At 36.4% G+C, this 26,937-nt stretch overlaps 1 protein-coding gene across 1 annotated transcript; it reads left to right on the top strand.

Moving 5' to 3' along the window:
* The first annotated feature begins 2,281 nt into the window (after positions 1-2,281).
* Positions 2,282-25,965, top strand: ZNF569 (zinc finger protein 569). The gene is made up of 3 exons (XM_066244127.1): positions 2,282-2,447; positions 2,760-2,855; positions 23,340-25,965. The coding sequence occupies exons 1-3, from the start codon at positions 2,282-2,284 to the stop codon at positions 25,157-25,159; spliced, it is 2,082 nt and encodes a 693-aa protein (XP_066100224.1). The 3' UTR covers positions 25,160-25,965.
* The last annotated feature ends 972 nt before the right edge of the window (positions 25,966-26,937 follow it).

Here is a 26,937-nt window from a genome sequence, read left to right as displayed (position 1 = left end):
AGTTTTTAATTCTCCTTTACATTTGAAGGATATCTTTTATGGATATTGTACTCTTGGATGGTAATTTTTCTCTTTCAGTACTTTGCATATTTGGGTCCACTCTATTCTGGCTTGTAGAGTTTCTGCTCTGAAGTCTGACAATACCCTAATGATTTTTTCTTTATATTTTATGTTCTACTTTTCCCTCTCTGCTTCAAGGATTCTTTCTCATTGATTTATTACAATTTTATTATGCTGTGCCTTGGAGAAAGTCTGTTTTGGTTGAGATAACTCTATGTTTGTAGGGAATCACCCATCTAACCTTGAACCCTCTATGACTTGGATTGGGGAACTTTAATTAAAAAGCCCTTATATGAATGTCTTTGGGATGCAAAGGCCAAGAAATTTTGTGAGTGATTTTTGTGCAGACACAAAGGAATGCATGTGAACAGGCTTTTAGGAAATTAGCCTGGAGTTCTAGATTGCTCCTTCCTTTGTGCTTGTTATTAGCAAAAGAAAAAGAATGTAATGACTGAAATTAGCCCTTTCTTCATGTCAACAAGGAATAGATTAGTCCTTCTTTCCCTTTATCACCTGATCTTTCTTCCCTGTAATCCTTTTACCTTTGTTCTTGCAAAAATTTTCTGATTCTCATCAATGAAAGCTGAGGGAGAAGAAGATTCAGGAGGTTTTTGTCACTCTTCCTCTTCCTCTTTCTTTTGACATCAGTTTGTATCTCTTCCTCTTGACTAAGGTGACCAACTTTTTTACAATGAAAAAGAGGACAAAAATAAATTGAAGAAAACAATATTGTAAATAAAAGAAACATTTTATTCATTGCAACAATAGTACACTATAATATGATAAATGCATAATAAAAATACTTGTAATATTTTATATTGTAATTATGCTTACATGCCTATTAATTTTAATAATAATTGTAAGAAAAAAGTACTCATTTAGTGAAACTAAATATCAAACAAAATCACTAATTTGGAGTGACATTTGGGTATATTTATCATTTTCTAATTTCAAAACGTCTTTTATGCAACTGTAAAGCCAGTAGCCACGGCCACCATCACAGCTGTTCCCCATCTCCTTCTCTGCACAAACTGGCTTCTTCAGCATTCCTCCATCTTGGTTGCCTCTCCTCTCCTCCACGTGTCTCTGTTCTCTTACAGCATGGGCTCCTCCTAGAATGTAATCCCTCTTCTCCTGGAACAATGTGATCTCTCTTCCTTTTAAAACCTTTTGGTGCGAAAGCCCTCCCCCAACACACATTAATACAATCACGTCCATCCCAAGCAATCACCTGGGTGATGGGCTTCCATGTGGGCAGCACCATCTTTAACAAAGTGAGCATAATATATAAATATTTTATCTGCCCAACAGCAACTATTTAATTAAAATGCATTATTAATAGATAATGGTGTGAGGGTTAGATTTCCACTTTAAAACTCTAATTTCAGGAAAACATTTGTAAATAAAATTATATATTTGGGAATTATTAAATAGATAATAAATTAATAAAATGTGAATTGTGCTTACCTATGATTGAATATTCACTGAGAAAGAAATAATCATGAGTCTACAATGTCGTATGTGCTGTGTCATATTTCAGTAAGAAGTACACTAAGCCATTTGTGCACTCAGTATATTGCACACACTCTCAAGGTCTCCCATGCGGAGCGCATGAGTCTCATAATTGCGTCTTGCTGCACTAATCCTTGACGAATCATCATGTCAAATACAAATATGTCACATCACATGCACAGATTGAATATGACTATTTACAGATTAGTCTTCCAATATCAAAAAGGAGGACATGTAGGAGGACACTTTTTGAAGGACGGAACTTACAAAAGAAGGACTGGGCCCTGGCCGGTTGGCTCAGTGGTAGAGCGTTGGCCTGGCGTGCAGGGGTCCCGGGTTCGATTCCCGGCCAGGGCACACAGGGGAAGCACCCATCTGCTTCTCCACCCCTCCCCCTCTCCTTCCTTTTCCCCTCCTGCAGCCAGTGGCTCACTTGTTCCAGCATGGCCCTGGGTGATGAGGATATAGCTCTGTTGTAGCGTTTCAGCCTCAGGTGCTAAAAATAGCTCATTACTTGAGAATTGGCCCAAGATGGGGGATGCCAGGTGGATCCCGGTTGGGGCACATGTGGGAATCTGTCTCACTATCTTCCCTCCTCTCACTTAAAAAAATAATAAAAAAAGAGAAATAAACAGATAATTTTTTATAATCTGTTACCTCTGCATACCATGAGAACATAGTTCAATATGTTTTGTCCACATCATCTAAAATGGATGATTTCAGATTGAGTAGGAGTGTGTTTTTACAGGGAACAGTGACATTTAAAGATGTGGCTATTGACTTCACCCAGGAAGAGTGGCAGCAATTGGATCCTGCTCAAAGGAACCTGTACCGGAATGTGATGCTAGAAAACTATACCAACTTAATCACAGTGGGTAAGGGTAGTTTCCTGTATAACCCAAATTCTGGGAGTTAAGTTGCTTTTCCCTTCCAATTTTCTGAAGTGTGTGGAACCATTAGGTGGTAGAGTGAGTTTGTACTTTAGAAGCCTTTACTTATGTGAACGTGCATGCTGCATCTTTCAAAACAAAAAGTCCTTTTTGGTTATGATTCAGGGGGTAACATCCCCAGAAACCACACTTTTCTTGTCCTTCAGAAAGCCTGGTTTCCCTGTGCCAGGCTAAACTCTTGGAAGATTTTTTGTTCTAGTGTTTATGCTTAAATCTTATGTTATTTCCCTTTGACAGGCTGTCCATTCACCAAACCTGATGTGATTTTCAAGTTGGAGCAAGAAAAAGAACCATGGGTGGCAGAGGAAGAAGTGTTAAGGAGACACTGTCCAGGTTAGTGGGAGGGAACCAGACAGGTGAAGAAGAGCCACAGCTTTTTTTATTGATTCTAATGTGAATAGTTGATTCCACTGAAGTGTTCTTCAAAGGTATTGTCCTAAAGACCAGACTTTTACAGTGAGGATTGCTGTGAATTCTTTATGAACCTAAGTTATTTCTAGATAAGATTTTTAACTTCCTTCCAAGAAACTTTAAGAACCAGTTGGCCTTTTCCCCTGTATACTAAACATCAGTATTTCCTAACTCATTTCCAGCTTTACTTTGATAATCATTATGTTTTTGACATCTTCAGTGTCTGCCTACCTTTTCACATAGGATACTTTTTTTTTTCAGATATTCAAATAAACATGTTAACATTTATACTTCTTATTTTTTTTTTTTAATAATAAGTGAGAGGCAGCGATGCAGAGAGACAGACTCCTGCATGCACCTGACCAGGATCCACCCGGCAAGCCCCCTACATGGTGATGCTCTGCCCATTTGGGGCTGCTGCTAGTTGCTCAGCAACTGAGCTATTTCAGTGCCTGAGGCAAAGCCATGGAGACATCCTCAGCACCTGGGTCAACTTACTCAAACCATTTGAGTAATGACTACAGGAGGAGAAGAGAGAGAGAGAAGAGAGAGGGGTGGAGAAGCAGATGTTCACTTCTCCTGTGTGCCTTGACAAGGAATCAAACCTGGCACTTCCACACACTGAGCTAATTAATGCTCTACTGCTGAGCCAACCAGCCAGGGCCATAGTTATAGTTCTTTAATTTCTATTTGCTTTTGTTTCTTCCATTATAAATGCCTTAATATTATATTTTGTACCCATAATCATACTTTCCACTGTATTGTTAGCTTTTGCTCCCATACTTGAGTAATGTCTACAACCCTTTTACTTCAAAAAATGTTTTAAAGACAGTGCTTCATTTGTTAGCTTGCATTTTCTACTACATTTGTCATGTTTATATATGCTTGTATTTCTGTGTGTATATGTGTGAGGTGTGTATACACACATATCTATACATGTATACACATATATAGATTCATACAAATACATACATGTTGTTCTAATTTGATTGATTTTTATCAAGTCTTTCTTCTCACCAAGATGATTTTAACAATTGATACTTCTAGCAACAATTTCTGCCAACTTAGTCTACTAACATTTTTTTTTATTTTTTTTTATTTTTACTGACATTTTTAAAATCTTCTCTAAATTGATAGGTGAAAAATAAACTTGTAATAGTTTGAATTTGCATTTCCTTTATTATTAGTGCAGGCACACCTCTTTTGATGTTTAAAATCTATCAATATTTCTTTCAAAACAGTTTGTATCTTGTGCCCTTTTTCTTGTTGAGTTCTTAATTTTTATGAACTCTTATATTAATGTGAACCCTTTATCATATGTTTTTCTAGTATGTTTTCACAGTGGTCATTTAAAGTACAATTCCTCTTTGAAATACTTTTACCTACCTTGAGTTTTTTAAGGTTCATGTAGTTAAAATAATAATCTTTTCTTACAGGAAATTATAATCTGATTTTTTTCTTTTATGTATATGCGTAAATGCTATTTACATATATAAATATTTTTAGTAATGACTTCTCCCATTTTTTGCTATGAATTGAAGTGTTCTTTCTCAGTCTTTGAAGCCAGTTTTACACTGGTTTCATAAATAAAATTTGGGAGCTTTTCTTCATGTTCTGGAACACTTGTAATGGGTCTGGCATATACATCCCTTTAAGTTAGGGGTCGGGAACCTTTTTGGCTGAGAGAGCCATGAACGCCACATATTTTAAAATGTAATTCCGTGAGAATCATACAATGACCCGTGTATGTTACGCATTATCCAATAAAAATTTTGTGTTGTCCCGGAGGACAGCTGTGATTGGCCCCAGCCACCTGCAACCATGAACATGAGCGGTAGGAAATGAATGGATTGTAATACATGAGAATGTTTTATATTTTTAATGTTATTATTTTTTTAATTAAAGATTTGTCTGTGAGCCAGATGCAGCCATCAAAAGAGCCACATCTGGCTTATGAGCCATAGGTTCCCAACCCCTGCTTTAAGCATTGGTTTATCTTACCTGTTGAACTCTCTTTGGACCTTGTGGATCATTGAGGGAAGGTTCTTTGACAGCTTTTTCCACTGTAGCTTCTTTAACTATAAGATAGGGTTTTGTTTTTCTGTCTCTTGTATCTCTTGGCATTTTTGATAATAGATTATATTTTTCTAGAAAATTATCCATTTAATACTGATTTTCAAATTAATTTTAAGAGTTGAACAACATAATTTCTGTAAATATTTGTTTCCTCTGTATCTATAAAAGCTTATAACATATTGATGTCCCAGGGTGATATGTTATATTTAACCATTTATTTCATCTGTATTTTCAAATCTGTTCATATAAAATTACTGATAGTGTTTTCTTCTTATTTATGTTTTCTATTAATTCTGTAAATTTCTTAGCCAGCATTATCAAATATTGGCTCTCTTTAATTCTCTCTACACTCTACTTTGGGACTCCTATTAGATAGATTCTAGACCTTTTCTTTTTTTCTCCATATATATTTTTTTATCTACTACTATTTTCTACTTCCCTGTCTGTCTTGCCTTCTCAGTTGTTTGGATATATTTTTCAGTTTACTGATTCTCTCTCCAACTGTTTATATTTACCTTTTTTTTTTTTTTTTTTTTTTTTTTATTTTTCTGAAGCTGGAAATGGGGAGAGACAGTCAGACAGATCCCAGTCGGGCGCATGATCCCGCATGCGCCCGACTGAGATCCACCTGGCACGCCCACCAGGGGGCGACGCTCTGCCCACCAGGGGGCGATGCTCTGCCCCTCCAGGGCGTCGCTCTGTTGCGACCAGAGCCACTCCAGTGCCTGGGGCAGAGGCCAAGGAGCCATCCCCAGCGCCTGGGCCATCTTTGCTCCAATGGAGCCTCACTGCAGGAGAGGAGGAGAGAGACAGAGAGGAAGGAGAGGGGGAGGGGTGGCGAAACAGATGGGTGCTTCTCCTGTGTGCCCTGGCCGGTAATCGAACCCGGGACTTCTGCACGCCAGGCCGACGCTCTACCACTGAGCCAACCGGCCAGGGCCTATATTTACCTTTTTAACTTATCCACTTATTAAGATTTTTTTTTCAGTAGTGGTATTTTGTATTTTTAGAAATTTCTTGGGGATTTTTTTTTGTTTTCATTTTTATTTAAAAATATTTGAAACTATTTTAAACACAAAGATATAGGAAAAACATAACACGCATCTATGTATGAACTGTTAATGTTAAATTGATACAAAGATTTCTTGTATTTTACTTTATTTTAAAAATCACTTTTAATTTTTCAATTATATTTGACATACAATATTATATTAACTTCAGGTCTATACCCCAATGATTAGACATTATATATCTTACCAAGTAATCATCCCACTAAATCTTGAACCCATCTGACACCATTACACAGTTATTAAAATATTGTTGACTATATTCCCTATGTAGTACTTTATATCCCTGTAACTATTCTGTTAATACAAATCTGTACTTACTTCATCTTTTCCACCCATGCTCCTAATCCCCTACCATCTGACAACTGTCAAAATGTTCTCTGTATCTGAGTCTGGATCTGTTCTGCTTGTTCATTACTTTGTTTTTTAGATTCAATTGCTGAGAGATGTGTATTTATTACCATTTTAATGTTCATATTTTTTTTTATCTTCTCCATCTTAAAGAAGAACCTTTAGCATTTCATGTAATACTGGTTTGGTGGTAATGAACTCCTGTATTTTTTGTTTTGGTTCTTGATTTTTGTCTGAGAAGCTCTTTATACATACTTTGATTCTATATGATAGTTTTGCTGGATAGAGTAATCTTGGTTGTAAGTCATTGCTTTTTATCATTTTGTCTTATTTAAAACATTGAATTTAATGGGGTACATTCATCAATAAGAGTTCATAGGTTTCAGGTAAACATCTCTATAGAATTTGAACTGTTGATTGTGTTGTGTACCCATCAGCCAATCTCAAATCACTCTCTGTCACCGCATACTTATCCCTTTTTATTCTCCTGACCCACACCAGTGCCCACCCCTCTCTTTGGTAACCACTTCACTTTTATCTATGTCCATGACTTTCAGTTTTATATACCACCTACATGAGAAATTATGTAGACTTATTAGCTTTTCCAGATTTATTTCACTTAGTTCAGTGTTCTTAAGGTCCATCTACATTGCTGTAAATGTCACTATGCCATCATTTATTATGGCTGAGTAGTATTCCATTGTATATATGTACTACAATTCTTTATCCAATCTTCTGTCAAAGGAAACTTTGATTTTTTCATGTCTTGACCACTGTGAATAATGCTACAGTGAACATGGGGGTGCATGTGTCTTTATACACCAATGTATTTGAGTTTTGGGGGTATATACCCAGTAGAAGGATTGCTGGGTCATATGGTAGTTCTATTCTTAATTTTTTGAGGAAGCACCAAACTTTCCCACCAGCAATGAATGAGGGTTCCTATTTCTCCAACACTTGTTATTACTTGTCTTGTTGATAATAGCCAATTTAACATTTGTGAGGTGGTATCCCATTTTAGTTTTGATTTGCATTTCTCAAATAGCTAGTGAAGATGGCATCTTTTCATATATCTCTTGGCCATTTGTATGTCTTTTTGGGAGAATTGTTCAGATCCTCTCCCCATTTTTTAATTGGATTGTTTGCTTGTTTGTTGCTGAGCTTTGTGAGTTCTTTTGGATATTAACTGTTTATCAGAGCTGTTGTTTGCAACTGTCATCTCTCATTTAGTTGGTTGCCTTTTCGTCTTGTTATCAGTTTCTTTTGCTGTGCAGAAGCTTTTCAGTTTGATATAGTCCCATTCATTTATTTGTGCCTTTACTTCCCTTGCCTTTGGGGTCAAATTTATAAATTGTTCTCTATGGCCAAGGTCTATGGGTTTAGCACCTATGTTTTCTTCTATGTAATTTATTGTTTCAGATCTTATACTTAGGTCTTTGATCCATTTTGAATTAATATTTGTGCATAGGGAAAAACTGTAGTCAAGTTTCATTCTTTTGCATGTAGCTTTCCAATTTATCCAGCATCATGTATCAAAGAGGCTTTCTTTTCTTCATTGTGTGTTTTTGGCCCCTTTGTAGAAGATTATTTCTCCACATATATTTGGATTTATTTCTGGACTCTCGATTCTGTCCCATTGATCTGTATGTATGTTTTTCTGCCAATACCATGCTATTTTGATTATTATTGCTCTATAGTATAATTTGAAGTCAGGTAGTTTGATACCTCCAGCTTTATTCTTTTTCCTCAGGATTGCTTTGGCTAGTCGAGGTTTTTTATGGTTCCATACAAACCTGGTGATTTTTTGTTCTATTTTTTTTAAAATGACATTGGGATTTTGGTGAAAATTATATTATATTTGTATATTGCCTTAGGTAAGATGTCCATTTTAACTATGTTGATTCTTCCAATCCATGAACATGGAATATTTTTCCATTTCATTGTGTCTTTTTTAATTTCTTTCAATAATGTTTTGTAGTTTTCAGTATATAGGTCCTGCATATCATTTGTTAGGTTTGTTCTTAGGTATTTAACTTTTTTTGTTGCAATTGTAAAAGAATTTTTTTTTTTTTTTTAGTTTATATTCTTTTTTTTTTTTTTTTTTTTTTTTTTATAATTTTATTTTTTTAATGGGGCGACATCAATAAATCAGGATACATATATTCAAAGATAACAAGTCCAGGTTATCTTGTCGTTCAATTATGTTGCATACCCACCACCCAAAGTCAGATTGTCCTCTGTCACCTTCTATCTTGTTTTCTTTGTGCCCCTCCCCACCCCCTATCCCTCTCCCATTCCCCCCTCCCCCCCGTAACCACCACACTCTTGTCAATGTCTCTTAGTTTCAGTATTATGTCCCACCTACGTATGGAATAATACAGTTCCTGTTTTTTTCTGATTTACTTATTTCGCTTTGTATCATGTTATCAAGATCCCACCATTTTGCTGTAAATGTTCCGATGTCATCATTTCTTATGGCTGAGTAGTATTCCATAGTGTATATGTGCCACATCTTCTTTATCCAGTCATCTATTGATGGGCTTTTTGGTTGTTTCCATGTCCTAGCCACTGTGAACAATGCTGCAATAAACATGGGGCTGCATGTGTCTTTACGTATCAGTGTTTCTGAGTTTTGGGGATATATACCCAGTAGAGGGATTGCTGGGTCATAAGGTAGTTCTATTTGCAGTTTTTTGAGGAACCACCATACTTTCTTCCATAATGGTTGTACTACTTTACATTCCCACCAACAGTGTATGAGGGTTCCTTTTTCTCCACAGCCTCTCCAACATTTGCTATTACCTGACTTGCTAATAACAGCTAATCGAACAGGTGTGAGGTGGTATCTCATTGCCGTTTTGATTTGCATTTCTCTAATAGCTAAAGAAGATGAGCATCTTTTCATATATCTGTTGGCCATTTGTATTTCTTCCTGGGAGAAGTGTCTATTCATATCCTCTTCCCATTTTTTTATTGGATTGTTTGTTTGTTTGTTGTTGAGTTTTATGAGTTCTTTGTATATTTTGGATATTAGGCCCTTATCTGAGCTGTTGTTTGAAAATATCATTTCCCATTTAGTTGGCTTTCTGTTTATTTTGTTATCAGTTTCTCTTGCTGAGCAAAAACTTCTTAGTCTGATGTAGTCCCATTCATTAATTTTTGCCTTCACTTCTCTTGCCATTGGAGTCAAATTCATAAAATGCTCTTTAAAACCCAGGTCCATGAGTTGAGTACCTATGTCTTCTTCTATGTACTTAATTGTTTCAGGTCTTATGTTTAGATCTTTGATCCATTTTGAGTTAATTTTAGTACAGGGGGACAAACTGTAGTCCAGTTTCATTCTTTTGCATGTGGCTTTCCAGTTTTCCCAGCACCATTTATTGAAGAGGCTTTCTTTTCTCCATTGTGTGTTGTTGGCCCCTTTATCAAAAATTATTTGACTATATATATGTGGTTTTATTTCTGGACTTTCTATTCTGTTCCATTGGTCTGAGTGTCTATTTTTCTGCCAATACCATGCTGTTTTGATTGTCGTGGCCCTATAATAGAGTTTGAAGTCAGGTATTGTTATGCCCCCAGCTTCATTCTTTTTCTTTAGGATTGCTTTGGCTATTCGGGGTTTTTTATAGTTCCATATAAATCTGATGATTTTTTGCTCTATTTCTTTAAAAAACGTCATTGGAAGTTTGATGGGAATTGCATTAAATTTGTATATTGCTTTGGGTAATATAGCCATCTTGATTATATTTATTCTTCCTAGCCAAGAACAAGGTATATTCTTCCATCTCATTATATCTTTTTCGATTTCCCTTAACAATGGTTTATAGTTTTCATTATATAAGTCCTTTACATTCTTTGTTATGTTTATTCCTAAGTATTTTATTTTTTTTGTTGCAATCGTGAAGGGGATTATTCTTTTGAGTTCCTTCTCAGTTGTTTCATTGTTGGCATATAGAAAGGCTATTGACTTCTGTATGTTAATTTTGTATCCTGCGACCTTACTGTATTGGCTTATTGTTTCTAGTAGTCTTTTTGTGGATTCTTTGGGGTTTTCGATGTATAGGATCATATCATCTGCAAAAAGTGATACCTTTACTTCTTCTTTTCCGATATGGATGCCTTTTATTTCTTTGTCTTGTCTGATTGCTGTGGCGAGAACCTCTAGTACCACATTAAATAAGAGTGTAGAGAGTGGACAACCCTGTCTTGTTCCTGATTTAAGGGGGAAAGCCTTCAGTTTAGTGCCATTTAATATGATGTTAGCTGATGGTTTATCATATATGGCCTTTATCATGTTGAGATATTTTCCTTCTATACCCATTTTGTTGAGAGTCTTAAACATAAAATTGTGTTGTATTTTATCGAAAGCCTTTTCTGCATCTATTGATAAGATCATGTGGTTTTTGTTCTTTGTTTTGTTGATATGGTGTATTACATTAACCGTTTTACGTATGTTGAACCATCCTTGAGATTCTGGAATGAATCCCACTTGATCATGATGTATTATTTTTTTAATATGTTGTTGTATTCGATTTGCTAGTATTTTGTTTAGTATTTTAGCATCTGTATTCATTAGAGATATTGGTCTGTAGTTTTCTTTTTTTTGTGCCATCCTTGCCTGGATTTGGGATGAGGGTTATATTGGCCTCATAAAATGTGTTTGGAAGTATTGCTTCTTCTTCAATTTTTTGGAAGACTTTGAGTAGAATAGGAACCAAGTCTTCTTTGAATGTTTGATAAAATTCGCTGGTATAGCCGTCAGGGCCTGGACTTTTATTTTTGGGGAGGTTTTTAATGGTTTTTTCTATTTCTTCTCTACTGATAGGTCTGTTTAGGCTTTCTGCTTCTTCTTGACTCAGTCTAGGAAGGTTGTATTGTTCTAGGAATTTATCCATTTCTTCTAGGTTGTTGAATTTAGTGGCATAAAGTTTTTCATAGTATTCTACAATAATTCTTTGTATATCTACAGTGTCCGTGGTGATTTCTCCTCTTTCATTTTGGATTTTGTTTATATGAGTTCTTTCTCTTTTTTCCTTGGTAAGTCTTGCCAAGGGTTTTTCAATTTTGTTGATCTTTTCAAAGAACCAGCTCCTTGTTCTATTAATTTTTTCTATAGTTTTTCTGTTCTCTAATTCATTTATTTCTGCTCTGATTTTTATTATTTCCTTTCTTCGGCTGGTTTTGGGTTGTCTTTGTTCTTCTTTTTCTAGTTCCTTAAGGTGGGAAGTTAAGTGGTTCACTTGGGCTCTCTCTTGTTTGTTCATATATGCCTGAAGCGATATGAACTTCCCTCTTATCACTGCTTTTGCTGCATCCCATAGATTCTGATATGTCGTATTGTCATTTTCATTAGTCTGTATATATCTTTTGATCTCTGCACTTATTTCTTCTTTGACCCATTCATTTTTTAAAAGTATGTTGTTTAGTTTCCACATTTTTGTGGGATTTTTTTCCTCTTTTTTGCAGTTGAATTCTAGTTTCAAGGCTTTATGATCAGAAAATATGCTTGGTACAACTTCGATTTTTCTGAATTTGCTGATGTTGTTTTTGTGGCCCAACATATGGTCAATTCTTGAGAATGATCCATGTACACTGGAGAAAAATGTATACTCAGTCACTTTGGGATGAAATGTCCTGTAGATGTCTATCATATCCAGGTGCTCTAGTGTTTTGTTTAAGGCCACTATGTCTTTGTTGATTCTCTGTTTGGATGACCGATCTAGAGCCGTCAGCGGTGTATTGAGGTCTCCAAGTATGATTGTATTTTTGTCAGTTTTTGTTTTAAGATCAATAAGTAGCTGTCTTATATATTTTGGTGCTCCTTGGTTTGGTGCATATATATTAAGAATTGTTATGTCTTCTTGATTCAGTGTCCCCTTAGCCATTATGAAATGGCCATTTTTGTCTCTGAGTACTTTTCCTGTCTTGTAGTCAGCATTATCCGATATGAGTATTGCTCCACCTGCTTTTTTTTGGATGTTATTTGCTTGGAGTATTGTTTTCCAGCCTTTCACTTTGAATTTGTTTTTATCCTTGTTACTTAGATGAGTTTCCTGTAGGCAGCATACAGTTGGATTTTCTTTTTTAATCCATTCTGCTACTCTGTGCCTTTTTATTGGTGAGTTTAATCCGTTTACATTTAGTGTAATTATTGATACTTGTGAGTTCCCTATTGCCATTTTATATCTTGCTTTCTGTTAGTTTCGTGTCTTGTTTGATCCTTCTCTTTCGTTTTTCTATCTTTTGTTTTTATTTGGTTGTATTCCATACATCTTTCCTCTGTTGCTATCTTTTTTATCTCATGTGCTTCTGTGGTGGTTTTTTCAATGGTGGTTACCTTTGAGTAATGAAAAGGGTCCCTACCCTGTTCATTGTAGCGAACTATTTTGTGAGTACTTTTGCACTCCATCGTCCTTTACTACTGTTAATCTCCGTCTTCTCCCCCTCTTTCTTTTTGTTGTTGTCACAGTTTAAATGTGGTTTTATTGTGTTCTTCTTGGAGCTTTTACTTGTGGCTCTGTTTTTTTTTGTTCTTTGTATCTGATTGGAGAACCCCCTTTAGTAATTCCTGGAGTGGGGGTTTTCTGATGATAAATTCCCTCATCTTTTCTGTATCTGTGAATGTTTTTATTTCTCCTTCGTATTTGAAGGATAGCTTTGATGGGTATAGTATTCGTGGCTGAAAGTTCCTCTCTTTCAGGACTTTAAATATTGGGGTCCACTCTCTTCTAGCTTGTAGAGTTTCTGCTGAGAAATGTGATGATAATCTAATGGGCCTTCCTTTATATGTTGTATTCTTCTTTTCCCTGGCTGCCTTGAGAATTTTTTCTTTGCTGTTGGTTTGTGTCAATTTCATTATGATATGCCTTGGAGTAGGTTTGTTGGGGTTAAGAAAACTTGGAGTTCTGTTTGCTTCTTGAACTTGAGGCTTTAGTTCTTTCCACAGGCTTGGGAAGTTCTCATCTATTATTTGTTTGAGTATGTTCTCCATTCCATTTTCTCTCTCTTCTCCCTCTGATATACCTATTATTCTTATGTTATTCTTTTTGATGGAGTCAGATAATTCTTGTAGGGCTATCTCATTTTTTTTAATTTTTGAGTCTCTTTCTTCTTCTCTCTGTTGTGCCTCAAGTTGCTTGTCTTCTATTTCACTAATCCTCTCTTCTATCTGACCTGTTCTATTAGCTAAGCTTGTTACTTCGTTTTTCAGCTCGTGAATTGAGTTTTTCATCTCTGTTTGATTTGTTTTTATAGTTTCAATTTCCTTGGACATATATTCTTTGTGTTCATGGAGTTGTTTTCTGATCTCCCTATATTGCCTTTCTGTGTTTTCTTGTATATCTCGGAGGATTTTTAGGATTTCTATCTTGAATTCTCTGTCATTTAGCTCCAAGGTTTCCAATATATTAAATTTTTTCTCCATAGATTTTTCCTCATCTAGCTGTGTTACCTCTCTTTCTTTTGTATCCATGATATTCGATTTTCTCTTCCTTAATGGCATCTGAGGGTGGTTTTGTTGATAGTATTAATGAGATTTAATAAAGAATAAAAAGTTAAAAAAAAAATCGAAAAGAGTTGTTTTTTTTAAAAAAATTAATAATGAAATAAAGAAAAATAAAATAAAATAAAAATTTTTAAAAAAAGGAAATTATTCCCCCCCTCCTTTTTTCCTCTCCTCTCCTCTCCCCTCTTTCTTGAGAAAATCTTGTGGTGGACTGTGAGTTATAACAAACAATGCCTGTGATGGAGGGCCTGAATTGGGGAAAAGTAATAAAGGGGCAAAAAAGAAGAAAAAAAAAAAAAAAAAAAAAAAAAAAAAAGAGCGTATGGACCCACAAAAAGCAAATAAGGAAAAAATTTGGGTCAAGAATAAAATGATTTGCCTGACCTGTGGTGGCGCAGTGGATAAAGTGTCGACCTGGAAATGCTGAGGTGGCCAGTTCAAAACCCTGGGCTTGCCTGGTCAAGGCACATATGGGAGTTGATGCTTCTAGCTCCTCCCCCTTCTCTCTCTCTCTCTGTCTCTCCCTCTCCTCTCTAAAATGAATAAAAAAAAAAAAAAAAAAAAAAAAAAGAATAAAATGATTTGCTTTTAGGTGTTGGTTATCTAAGAGTTATGATGAGAGGAATAAGAGGAAAACGGAAAAATGGGGGGACAAATTAAAAACTTATTATTGTATTTAGTGGAACAAGAACTAGATAATATGGAGAGCCAGGGATGGGAGCACTGCTAGTGAGTTAAAAAGGTGAAGTAAAAACCCCCCAAAATGCCACAAACATAGGTTTGAGTCCCAGATAAGATAATTTGTTTGTTATTGAGGTTTGAATGAGAGGAGATGTAAAGGAGAAAGGAAGAAACTAATATAGAGGGAGAAAAGAAAGAGAGAGAGAGAAAAAAAAGAGGGAACCACTAAAAGAAGAAAAAAGGAGAGAGAGAGAGAGTTAAGGGTTTTGGAGTGCAACCCTCATAGAGAGAAAGGAAGAGAAGAGAAAAGATAATGGGAGATGTAACACTTATGGGTAGTGTAGTTCAAGGAGAGGAGAGAGTAAGACCAGTAGAGAGTTAATCGGCCAAATTGGAGGAAGAAAAAAAAGTATCAAGAATGAAGATAAGAGAAACAAACGAACAAATATAATAAAATGGGATAGGTTATAAAGTCTGCAGATTATTCTTGATTTTGAGAGGTTATCTTCTTGCTTTTTCTTTTCTCTCCCTCTTCCTGGTCAGTGACTCTGTACCCCGGGTTCTGCCCCTTTGGCACGCTCAGGTAGAGGCTTGCAGTTGATAAGTCTCTATGGCAATGTCATGTATTGTGCTTTAGTCTCGTGGGAGTCGAGGCTCATTAGCATTTATAGGCTCCGACAGTGAGAGAGTCCGTGTTCCTGGAGCCTTTCTCCTAGTCTTTCCTTCCTCAATTAGTAGCCTGATAATCCAGCTATGGGGTTGCTGCTGCCTCTGCCTGGATAGTAAGAGGCTCAAAGAGCTGGCAACTCCCCACTCTATTTCCACTCAGCACAGGGCTCTGGGTAAGGCTCAGTCAGTCAGAGCTGCTAGCATAATCAGGCGGGCTTTCCGCCCACTCAAAGACCACTGGCTCTGCCACTCTGTCCGGTAACACAAGCGGGCGCCCACTTCTGGGGGGCGCTTGGAGAAATCTTTCACTCACTGTCTGTGACCAGGATATCCAGCCAGCAGTCTCACGCTCTGAGTGAAACCCCCAACCGCAGGGAAAAGTTGCAGCGTTGGAATTGAGTCTCGCTCGTCCCCGTGCGCGGCTTTTGCAAGGCGCTGGGGCGGCTCGAGATTCCGCTTTGGCTCACACAAAGGCCCCTGACTCTGCCCCTCTCTGCGATAACACGGGCGCGCACTGCGGAGGCACTCGGAGGAATCGCTCACTCCTTATCTGCCCGCGCACACCAGGATATGAGGCCGGCCGCGGTTCCCTCTGAGTGAAACCCTCACCAGCACGGAAAATCTCCACCGTTGGAAGTAGTTCTCACTCCCTCCCGTGCGTGGCTTTCCCAGGGCGCTGGGGCTGCCCAGAGACTCTGTCCTCGGCCCACAGAAAGGCCTCTGACCCTGCCTCTCCGTGGGGCAACACGGGCACCCACTCTCGGGGCCTAGGAAGAAATTCTCGCCCACTAACTGCGCACCGACCAGGAGATCGGGTAAAATGGCCGCTCCGCTTGTCTTTCTTTGTTTGGGTTTGGCGCGAGTGTTAGCTTGTATTGCCCGGGTTGCCACAGGATCAGATTTTCCTCGGCTTGGATCTGTGTGCCACAGCCTGGTTCGGCCGTTTGTGCTGCGGCGGCCTGGATCTATTCACCCCCTTTGCCCACCTCAGTTTCTATATTCACAGTTACCAGAGAAAGCCGCCCTGTTTAGGTTAGTGAGGAAGGCGGAGCATTTCTTACTCCCTTTTTCCTTCGGGGTTTGGTTATATATTTAGCCAATTTTTCACTCAATCATACCTTTGGGTGTATTGCGAAGCATCTGGAAGCTCCAAGTATAGGTTTTTCTGTTTCTGGTTGAAGATCTTGTTGAGTTTTGGGGGAGATTTATCGGTATCGCTTCCTACCCCGCCATTACTCTGACGTCATCTCCCTAGTTTATATTCTGAAATTTCATCACTGGCATAGAGGAAGGCATTAGATTTTTATTGATTTTGTGTCCTAAGAGTATACTGTATTGATTTATTGTTTCTAATAGTTTTTTGGTGGAGTCATAGGGGTTTTCTATATACAAGATCATGCCATCTGCAAAAAGTGGTATCTTTACTTCTTTCCTGATATGGATGTCTTTTGTTTCATTCTCTTGCCTGATCACTTGGGTTAATACTTCTAGAACAATGGTTGAATAAAAGTGGAGAAAGTGGGCAGCCTTGTTTTCTTCCTAATTTTAGAGGAAAAGTTCTCATTTTTTTCACCATTTACTATGCTATTGGCTGGTGGTTTGTCATATATGGCCTTTATTATGTTGAGGTACTTCCCTTCCATTTCAATTTTATTGCGTGTTTTCAACATAAAGGGATGTTGTATTGTATGGAATGCCTTTTCTGCATCTGTTGATAGGATCATATGATTTTTTTTCTTTGTTTTGTTGATGTGGTGTATTATGTTGATTGGTTTATATTTTGAACCATCCTTGTGCTTCTGGAATAAATCCCATTTGATCATGATGTATTATTTTTTTTAATGTATTGTTGTATTTGGTTTTTGCATCTATTCATTAGAGATATTGCATCTATTCATTAGAGATATTCATTAGAGATATTGGTCTGTAGTTTTCTTTTTTTGTGTTGTCCTTGCCAGGTTTTGGTATCACGGTTATGTTGGTCTCATAAGATGTGTTAGTGAGTATTGCTTTTTCTATTTTTTGGAAGACTTTGAGAAGAATAGGTACCAAATCTTCTTTGAATGTTTGTTAGAATTCACTTGTATAGCCATCTGGTCCCGGACTTCTGTTTTTTGGGGAGGTTTTTGATAGTTGTTTCTATTTTCTTTCTTCTTATAGGTCTTTTTAGGTTTTTCACTTTTTTTGACTCAGTCTAGGAAGATTGTATAGTTCTAGGAATTTTAAGATTTTCTTTAGGTTTTTTAATTTGGTGACATAATCTTTCATAATATGCTAGTTTGATCCTTTGTATATCTATGATGTCTGCATTTTCTCCTTTTTCATTTAGGATTTTGTTTATATGAGTCTTTCCTCTTTTTTCCTTACTGGGTTTAGCCAGTGGTTTGTTGATTTTATTGATCTTTTCAAAGAATCAGCTCTTTGTTGTATTTATTTTTTCTATATATTTTTTGTTCTCTATTGTATTTAGTTCTTCTAATTTTTACTATTTCCTTCCTTCTGCTGACTTTGGGTTGCATTTGTTCCTTTTTTTAAAAATTCCTTAAGATGTAACGTTAGGTTATTTACTTGGGATTTCTCTTGTTTTTTTGATATAAGCCTTTAATGATATAAACTTTCCTCTTATTTATGCTTTTGCTGCATCCCAGAAATTTCTATATGTTGTGTTGTCATTTTCGTTTATATATATCTTTTGGTCTCTGTTTTTATTTCTTTGACCCATTCATTTTTTAGAAGTATGCTGCTTAATTACCACATTTTTGTGAATTTCTTTACTTTCTTTTTGCAGCTGAATTCTTATTTCAAAGCCTTATGGTCAGAAAATATGCTAGGTGTAATTTCAATCTTCCTGAATTTGTTGATGTTAGTTTTGTGACCCCACATATGATCTATCCTTGAGAATATTCCATGCACACTGGAGAAGAATGTATAATCTAGTGTTTTGAGATGTAATGTCCTATAAATATCTATTACGTTCATTTTTTCCCTGTGTTGATTAAGGCCAATTTCTTTATTGATTTTCTGTTTGGATGATCTATCTAAAGCCCCATTCACTAGTGTGTTGATTTCTTCAAGTATGATTTTGTTTTTGTCTGTATCTATTTTTAGATCAGTTTACCCTGGTCAGCAAACTGTGGCTCGTGAGCCACATGCGGCTCTTTGGCCTCTTGAGTGTGGCTTTTCCACAAAATACCAGGTGCGGGTGCTACCTCGATAAAGGAATGTACCTACCTATATAGTTTATGTACTTTTGATATTTGCCGACCACTGATTGAGTAGATATATTTTGCTTCTCCCTACATTGTTGCAGTATGTTAAGAAGTGTAATATCTTCTTGATAGAGTGTCCCATTTATCATTATAAAATGTCCATCTTTTTGTCTTGTTACCTTTGTTGTTTCGAAGTCAGCATTGTCAGATATTAGCATTGCTGTAGTTGCTTTTGTCTGGGTATCGTTTTCTTGAATAATCATTTTCCAACCTTTCACGTCAAATCTACTATTGTTCTAGTTACTTAGATGTTTCTTTTGAAGGCAGCATACTGTTGGGTTTTGCTTTTTGATTTAATTTGCTACTCTGTTCCTCTTTATTGATGAGTTCAGGTCATTGAGATTTACAGTAATTATCGACACTTGAGGATTTTCTATAGCCATTTTATGTTTTGTTTTCTCATAGCTCTGTGTTTCTTTTGGTTCTCCTTTTTTGTATTTATGCTAGTTGTTTTTTTTTTTTTATAGTGATAGAGAATCAGAGAGAGGGATAGATAGGGACAGACAGACAGGAACAGAGAGAGATGAGAAGCATCAATCATTAGTTTTTCGTTGCGACACCTTAGTTGTTCATTGATTGCTTTCTCATATGTGCTTTGACCGTGGGGCTGCAGCAGACCGAGTAACCCCTTGCTCAAGCCAGGGACCTTGGGTCCAAGCTGGTGAGCTTTGCTCAAACCAGATGAGCCCGTTCTCAAGCTGGCGACCTCGGGGTCTTGAACCTGGGTCCTCTGCATCCCAGTCTGACGCTCTATCCACTGCGCTACCGCCCGGTCAGGCTATGCTAGTTGTTTTTGTGTGGTAGTATTATATACTTCTTTTCCCTGCTTTTTTTTTTTAATATATGTGTTTCAGTTGTGGCATTTTTGTGGGTGGTTACCATTAGGTTATTAAGAGAAAATTTGTCATATGTATAAGGGCTCTTCGTCTTATGAGTGCTTCTGCACTCCCTCCTCCTTTGCTACTGAGAATCTTTATCTTCTCCACTTTTATGTCATAGTTGTCACAGATTGTCTCTGTTTTTATTGTAACCTTGTTGGAGCTTTTACTTGTAATTTAGATTCATTTTGTTCTTTGTATCTGGTCATATAACCCCCTTGAGTTTTTCTTGCAGTAGGGATTTTCTGATGATAAATTACCTCAATTTCTCTATGTCTGTAAACATTTTCATTTCTCCTTCATATTTGAAGGATTGCTTTGATGGATATAGTACTCTTGGCTAGTAATTCTCTCTTTCAGTACTTTAAATGTTTGGGTTTACTTTCTTCTGGCTTGTAGTGTATCTGTTGAGAAATCTGATAACCTAATGGGCCTTCCTCGATGTTATATTCTTTTTTACCCTGGCTGCTGTGAAGATTCTTTCTTTGTCATTTATTTGTGACAATTTTATTATGATTGCTTAGGAGTGGGTCTGTTTGGGTTGAGGTAACTTGGTGCTCTATTTCTTGGATTTGAGGGTCTAACTCCACAGGATTGGGAAATTGTCATCAATTATTTGTTATAATAGGCTCTCCATTCCCTTTTCTCACTCTTCTCCTTCTGATATACCCATTATTTTTATATTGCTCTTTCTGATGGAGACAGACAATTCCTGTAGGGCTGTCTTTTTTTTTTTTTTTTTTTAATTCATGAGCTTCTCTCTTCTCTCTGTAGTATCTCTAGTTGCCTGTCTGATATCACTAATTCTCTCCTTTATCTGGCCTAGTCTATTAGCTAAGCTTCCTACCTTATTTTTCAGTTCATGTATTGAGTTCATTTTTCTTTGGTTCTTTTTTATAGTTTTAGTCTTCTTGGTGAAGTACTCATTTTGTTTATTAATTTTTTTTGTATTTTTCCGAAGTGTGAAGCAGGGCAGGGGAAGCAGACAGACAGACTCCCGCATCGCCCTACCAGGATCCACCCGGCATGCCCACCAGGAGGTGACGCTCAGCCCCTCTGGGGTGTTGCTCTACTGCAATCTGAGCCATTCTAGCGCCTGAGGAGGAGGCCATGGAGCCATCCTCAGCACCTGGGCCAACTTTGCTCCAATGAAGCTTTGGCTGCAGGAGAGAAAGAGAGAGATAGAAAGGTGCATAAGAAGGGTGGAGAAGCAGATAGGCGCTTCTCCTGTGTGCTCTGGCTGGGAATTGAACCCGGGAGTACCACATGCCGGGCCGACACTCTACCACTGAACCAACTGGCCAGGGCTTCATTAATTCTTTTTTTTTGAGCTTACTAATTTGCTTGTCAGTGTTTTCTTGTATCTCATTGAATGTTTTCAGAACTTTAATTTTCAATTCTCTGTCATTTAACTCCAAGATTTCCATGTAATTGAGATCTTTTTCTGAAGGTTTTCCATCTATCTGAACTATCGATACATCTCTGTCTTATGTATTCATATTTGATTTTTTCTTCATGGAATTTAAGAGTGGTTTTGATAATAAGTAATAAGAGACAACTAAAAAGTGAAAAAATGAAAGTTATAAAAATAATAAGTAGAAAAATCTACAAAGAACAAAGAGCAAGAACAAAAAAATGAAAATAAAGAAAAAAATGAAATAAAAAATAAGACACCACAAAAAATAAGAGTAAAAATATAATTTGAAGAAAAATAAAGTTCAAATGAGAAAAAAAGGATAAAAGAGGAAAAAGTAAAAAAAAGTATCAAAAATAAAACAAAAATGTAGACTAAAAAATAAAAAATTAAGGATAATGAAATTTAAATGGGAAAAAGAAAAGGAAAAGAAAAAACAAGAAAAAGAAAAAACATCTTTTTTAGTTTTGAGAGTTTACTTTTTTATTTTTCCAGTGGGTGTTGCTGGACTATAAGTTTTAGCTCTGTGAGATTCTTGGGCAAAGCTCTGCTTAGGCATTGCTGTTATAATGATGTAGGCAGGGCTACTGTCCTGTTGGTGGGTAGGGCTTGTTGTCAGGGCTTTATAGTTTCAACTTTATGACTTTGCAGTTTTATGGCTCTAGCAATGGCTGTCTTAGGTATCCGGATACTCCTCTCCACGTTCCAACAGACCAGGGGATCAAACATGGGGCACCTGTCTCTGGGGTCCCAGAGAGTCAGCTGTGGGCGAGCTGCCACAGCCACTCTTTGTCCCGCAAGGTGAGCAAGGCGGGACCTGCGAGGTTGGGGTGCTGCACCTTGGTTCTCTCTCTGATACTGCCCAAAGTGCAGACCATGAGTCGAGCAGGGGCTGTACTCTGCAAGCCAGTCTTGCCTAAATGCCATGTATACTGCATTCCATGGGCTAAGCGTACACAGATTGAGTGTGCCTCAGCACCATGCTGGCCAAACTCTGTGGGCTGAGCACTCACAGATTGAGCACTGCACTGGCCGAACTCATTGGCTAAGCTCACGTAGATCGAGCGCACCCCAGCTCTGCATCGGCTGAACTCCGCAGGCTAAGCACAGCAGATTGAGGCAGTGCTGCAGGCTGTGTGTGTACACCCAGCAATGCGGGCAGACCACAGGATCCCAGGCCATCTTCTTGTTCTTGGTTGTACTTGGCCTTAATTCAGCTCCTTCCCCTCTGCCCCTCAGTCTCTCCACTTCTCCCAGCTCCAAAACAAAACCTATGCTCAAAGTGCCTTTTCCCCTCAGATCAGGAAGGAAAGAGAAAAATTCAGTCCTCTGGCTTCTCTCCTTTCCAGAGTCCACCACGAATGTGCATTTTATTTTCTTCCCGTCCTTTCAAACCCACCTTACCTTTAGTCCCTTTGGTGCGTGGATCTTTTAGACACTGCTGCGAGCCTAGCTGGCATTCGTTCTCTGCATTATAGTTGTCAATTTGTTGGAATTTGTTGAAATTTCAAGGAAGGTGATCAGGAGTATCTCTCACACTGCCATTTGTCTGACATCATTCATATAAAGGTTTTTTTTTAATGGAAAATAACTGCTAAGTTTTATTGTCTCTTTAATATCTTTGAAATGATTACTTGATTTTTCACTTTGACCTGTTTACTTATAGTAAATAAATTTTTCTAATATTGAAACATACTTATATACTCCTGGGGAAAAATCTGCTCAGGTACAGTATATTTAATGTGTTTCTGGGTTCCTTTATTTTTCTTTGGGGTTATTTTGACATTTTATTTAGAATTTTTAGATATAATTGAAATGTGTATATAATTTGATTTTTTGGTTGTCATCTTTGTCAGGTTTTGATATTGTTTATTTTACACACACACACACACACACACAAAATGGAAATTCCTTTTTTTTTTTATAACATTTTACACAGCATGAATGTTTCTTAAAATTCCATGTGAGTCTCTCTGGGTCTTTTTTATATTTTTTTCTTTTTAGGGCATTTGTTTTCATGTTTTCCTGTTTACTTTGTAGAAATTGGTTTAATAAGTTTTCTATATCTTACAGTTATTTTGGTCTTTTTCATTTTTCAAAAATTAATGTCAAACAGTTTTTAAGAATGTGTTTCAATAAAGTCCTGCAAAATAGTTTTATGGTTATTAAACCATAAAAGACTTTGTCTTTGTTCTTTATCATTATTTCATCTTTATTCATAAGTTTTTATTCTCTTTTATTTACCCAACAGTTGATCCATTTTTTTCAGATCCTATTTAAAATCTACCAGGGCTATTTGTATTAATATATGTCTGCCTGTACTCCAATTTACCTTAAATTCTCTAAAGTTTAGGAAGTAGGAGGTATATGTAACTGGAATTTGCTTACTGGTAGGCCGCAAGGCCTTTAGCCAAGGATCAATCATATAATGGCATATTTTTAAAAATCTTAATATTAGGACAATTTACAAGTAATATTTATTTGCAATCTGTTTTAGGAGAAATACGGAGAATTGATGACCAGCAGAATATACAGGAGAGACTTTTGGCACTTGAAGATAAGTTTGTAAAAACATTGAATGGAGAAAGCGTCAGTGAATATCATAAGAAAATTTCTTATGCATTTTCTTCCAACTCAGACTTTTTTCCTTCTAGCTATAACCTCAATGACTATAACTTATTTGGAGAGTGTTTAGAACATACTTTTGACTGTCATAATAATGAGAGAATCCTTATAAAAAAGGAATACTATGAATATAATGAACCTTTAAAATCATCTAGCAATAGCTTATCACATCTTGTAGTAACCCCCTTGAAGTGTAACCATTGTGGAAAAGGATTTAATCAAACCTTGGATCTCATCAGACACCTGCAAATTCATACTGGAGAAAAACCCTATGAATGTGAAAAATGTAGAGAAACCTTCAGCCATAAGGAAAAACTCCTAAAACATTATAAAATTCACAGTAGGGAACAATCTTATGAATGTAATGAATGTGGGAAAATTTTCATTAAAGTGTCAAATCTCATTAGACATCAAAAAATTCATACTGGAGAGAAACCTCATGCATGTAAAGAATGTGGGAAGTCCTTTAGCCAGAAATCAAATCTCATTGATCATGAAACAATTCATACTGGCAAGAAACCTTATGAATGTGATGAGTGTAGAAAAAGATTCAGCCAGAAGCAAAGCCTCATCACACACCAGAAAGTTCATACTGGGGATAAACCTTATGCTTGTAATGAATGTGGTAAAGCCTTCCCTCGAATTGCATCCCTTGCTCTTCATATGAGAAGTCATACAGGAGAAAAACCTTATAAATGTGATAAATGTGGAAAAGCTTTCTCTCAGTTTTCAATGCTTATTATACATGTGAGAATTCATACAGGTGAGAAACCCTATGAATGTAAGGAATGTGGAAAATCTTTCTCTCAAAGTTCAGCTCTTACTGTACATGTGAGAAGTCACACTGGTGAGAAACCCTATGAATGTAAGGAATGTAGAAAAGCTTTCAGCCACAAGAAAAACTTCATTACACACCAGAAGATTCATACTAGAGAGAAACCTTATGAATGTAACGAATGTGGGAAAGCATTTATTCAGATGTCAAATCTTGTTAGACACCAGAGAATTCACACTGGAGAAAAACCTTATATATGTAAGGAATGTGGCAAAGCCTTTAGCCAAAAATCAAATCTTATTGCACATGAAAAAATTCATTCTGGAGAGAAACCATATAAATGTAATGAATGCGGTAAAGCCTTCAGCCAAAAGCAAAACTTTATTACACATCAGAAAGTTCACACTGGAGAGAAACCTTATGACTGTAATAAATGTGGTAAAGCATTCTCTCAAATTGCATCTCTTACTCTTCATCTGAGAAGTCACACAGGGGAAAAGCCTTATGAATGTGATAAATGTGGGAAATCTTTCTCTCAGTGTTCACTGCTTAATTTACATATGAGAAGTCATACAGGTGAGAAGCCCTATGTATGTAACGAATGTGGAAAAGCTTTCTCTCAACGAACTTCTCTTATTGTACACATGAGAGGCCATACAGGAGAAAAACCCTATGAATGTAATAAATGTGGAAAAGCCTTCTCCCAAAGCTCATCCCTTACTATACATATACGAGGTCATACAGGTGAGAAACCCTTTGACTGCAGTAAATGTGGAAAAGCCTTCTCTCAGATCTCATCTCTTACACTTCATATGAGAAAACATACAGGTGAGAAGCCGTATCATTGTAATGAGTGTAGTAAGTCTTTCAGCCAAAAGTCACATCTTGTTAGACATCAGAGAATTCATACTCATTAAAAATAAAACTCCATGAATATGAAAAAAACTCTCAGAAGGGTTAGCAACTCCTTGCATATTATATAAATATAATCAATTCTAGAACAGAAAACTATGAATATGGGAAAACCTTTTGAAGAAGTCAAACATTTGTGAAACATGAGAATACTTACCAAGGTTACAAATTGTATAATGAAAATCTGATCATCAAGAACCTGTAGCAGACATCTATTCATCATTCTCATTAGAATCTGAAACAAGATATCTTCTATCAACTTATCTACATGATGTTTGAGTATTATCAAGAAAAGAGTGGATTAAAAGAGAAACTATTAAGATAATCTTTTGTATGAGAAATAATTAGAAAATGTATAAGCATAAAATATATAAGAATAGATATAACAATGAATTACAACAGCACACATAGTTATATAAAACATTTTGAAGAGCATAAAAGAACACCTTGAAATTTAGAAAAATAACACTGAAAAGACTTGGCATTGTAAAAAAAATATTTTTTCACAAATCTCTAAAGTACTTAAAAAGTGTTCCACTCAAAATTTTTACTAGTTATACTTCAAGAATTTTACAAACTGATTCAAAGTTTTATATTGGAATGTAAAGGACTACAAATAGCTGAAAAAAATGTGGAAAAACAAAATAAAAGAATACAGTTTACTAGATCTCATATACTTTATTTAAAATGGTGTCATTTAAACAATATGTTCTTGATGAGTAAATAAGTGGAAACAAATTAAGGATTGGAGGGAACAAATATGTGGATTTTGTGTATGATAGTGCTATGGAAGTCATTGGAAAGGGTGGCTTATTTAATAGTGGAACGTTCATATTAAGAAATATTAGTTCTGCCTGACCAGGTGATGGCGCAGTGGATAGTGTGTCAGACTGGGATGCGGAGGACCCAGGTTCGAGACCCTGAGGTTGCCAGCTTGAGCGCGAGCTCATCTGGTTTGAGCAAATCTCACCAGCTTGGACCCAAGGTTGCTGGCTTGAGCAAGGGGTTACTCGGTCTGTTCTAGCCCCATGGTCAAGGCACATATGAGAAAGCAATCAATGAACAACTAAAGTGCCACAATGAAAAACCAATGATTGATGCTTCTCATCTCTCTCTGTTCCTGTCTGTCTGTCCCTAGCTATCCTTCTCTCTGACCCTCTCTGTCTTTGTAAAAAAAAAATTAGTTCTCTCCTTTATACCATATGTGAAAATAAAATCCAAGTAGTTTAAGAATATGAAAAGCAAAATTCTAAAGCTATGGTGAAAATAGCATATATTCCTTAGGATTTCTAAAAAAACGTCAGTATGGTACAATTAATTCTATTTTGGTGTATTGAGGTACCCACACATGTGCAAATATGTTCCCTGCATGGTTTGTGTTACTATAAATAGGACATGGCATAAATTATCACTAGTAGAGACAGATTGATGTGATGCAATTATTTCTCTGATAATACAGTATTTAGAGAATACAAGTTTGGCATTGTTACATGGATAGATCACAATATATAATCTTAAAAAGCAAAGTATAATAAAACAGTATAATATAGTAAATATAAAACATGATAAATATAATTTTGTATAAATTTAATAAAATACTGCAAAGAATAGTATTGTATATTGACCATAGATCCATATATTACCATGGATTCCACTTTTAGGAAGTGGAAAAGATTTGGAGTGAGTATATTTACTTATACTGTTTCTTAAAGAGTGAAAGCAAATATGATAGTGGTAACAAATTTGGTTGTCAAAATCGTGTTGCACTTTTTGGGTTCTTTCT

This window comes from Saccopteryx bilineata, chromosome 9, assembly GCF_036850765.1.
Source record: "Saccopteryx bilineata isolate mSacBil1 chromosome 9, mSacBil1_pri_phased_curated, whole genome shotgun sequence".
Classification (NCBI taxonomy): Eukaryota; Metazoa; Chordata; class Mammalia; order Chiroptera; family Emballonuridae; genus Saccopteryx; species Saccopteryx bilineata.
Note: the sequence above shows the minus strand (reverse complement) of the source record. Positions and strands in the feature narration are given on the sequence as shown.

Excerpts from the sequence above, each read along its gene's own strand:
- ZNF569 (XM_066244127.1), top strand. The coding sequence starts at position 2,282 with ATGGATGATTTCAGATTGAGTAGGAGTGTGTTTTTACAGGGAACAGTG. Across the intron at positions 2,448-2,759 it reads TACCAACTTAATCACAGTGG|GCTGTCCATTCACCAAACCT; the intron begins GTAAGGGTAGTT and ends TCCCTTTGACAG. Across the intron at positions 2,856-23,339 it reads GTTAAGGAGACACTGTCCAG|GAGAAATACGGAGAATTGAT; the intron begins GTTAGTGGGAGG and ends AATCTGTTTTAG.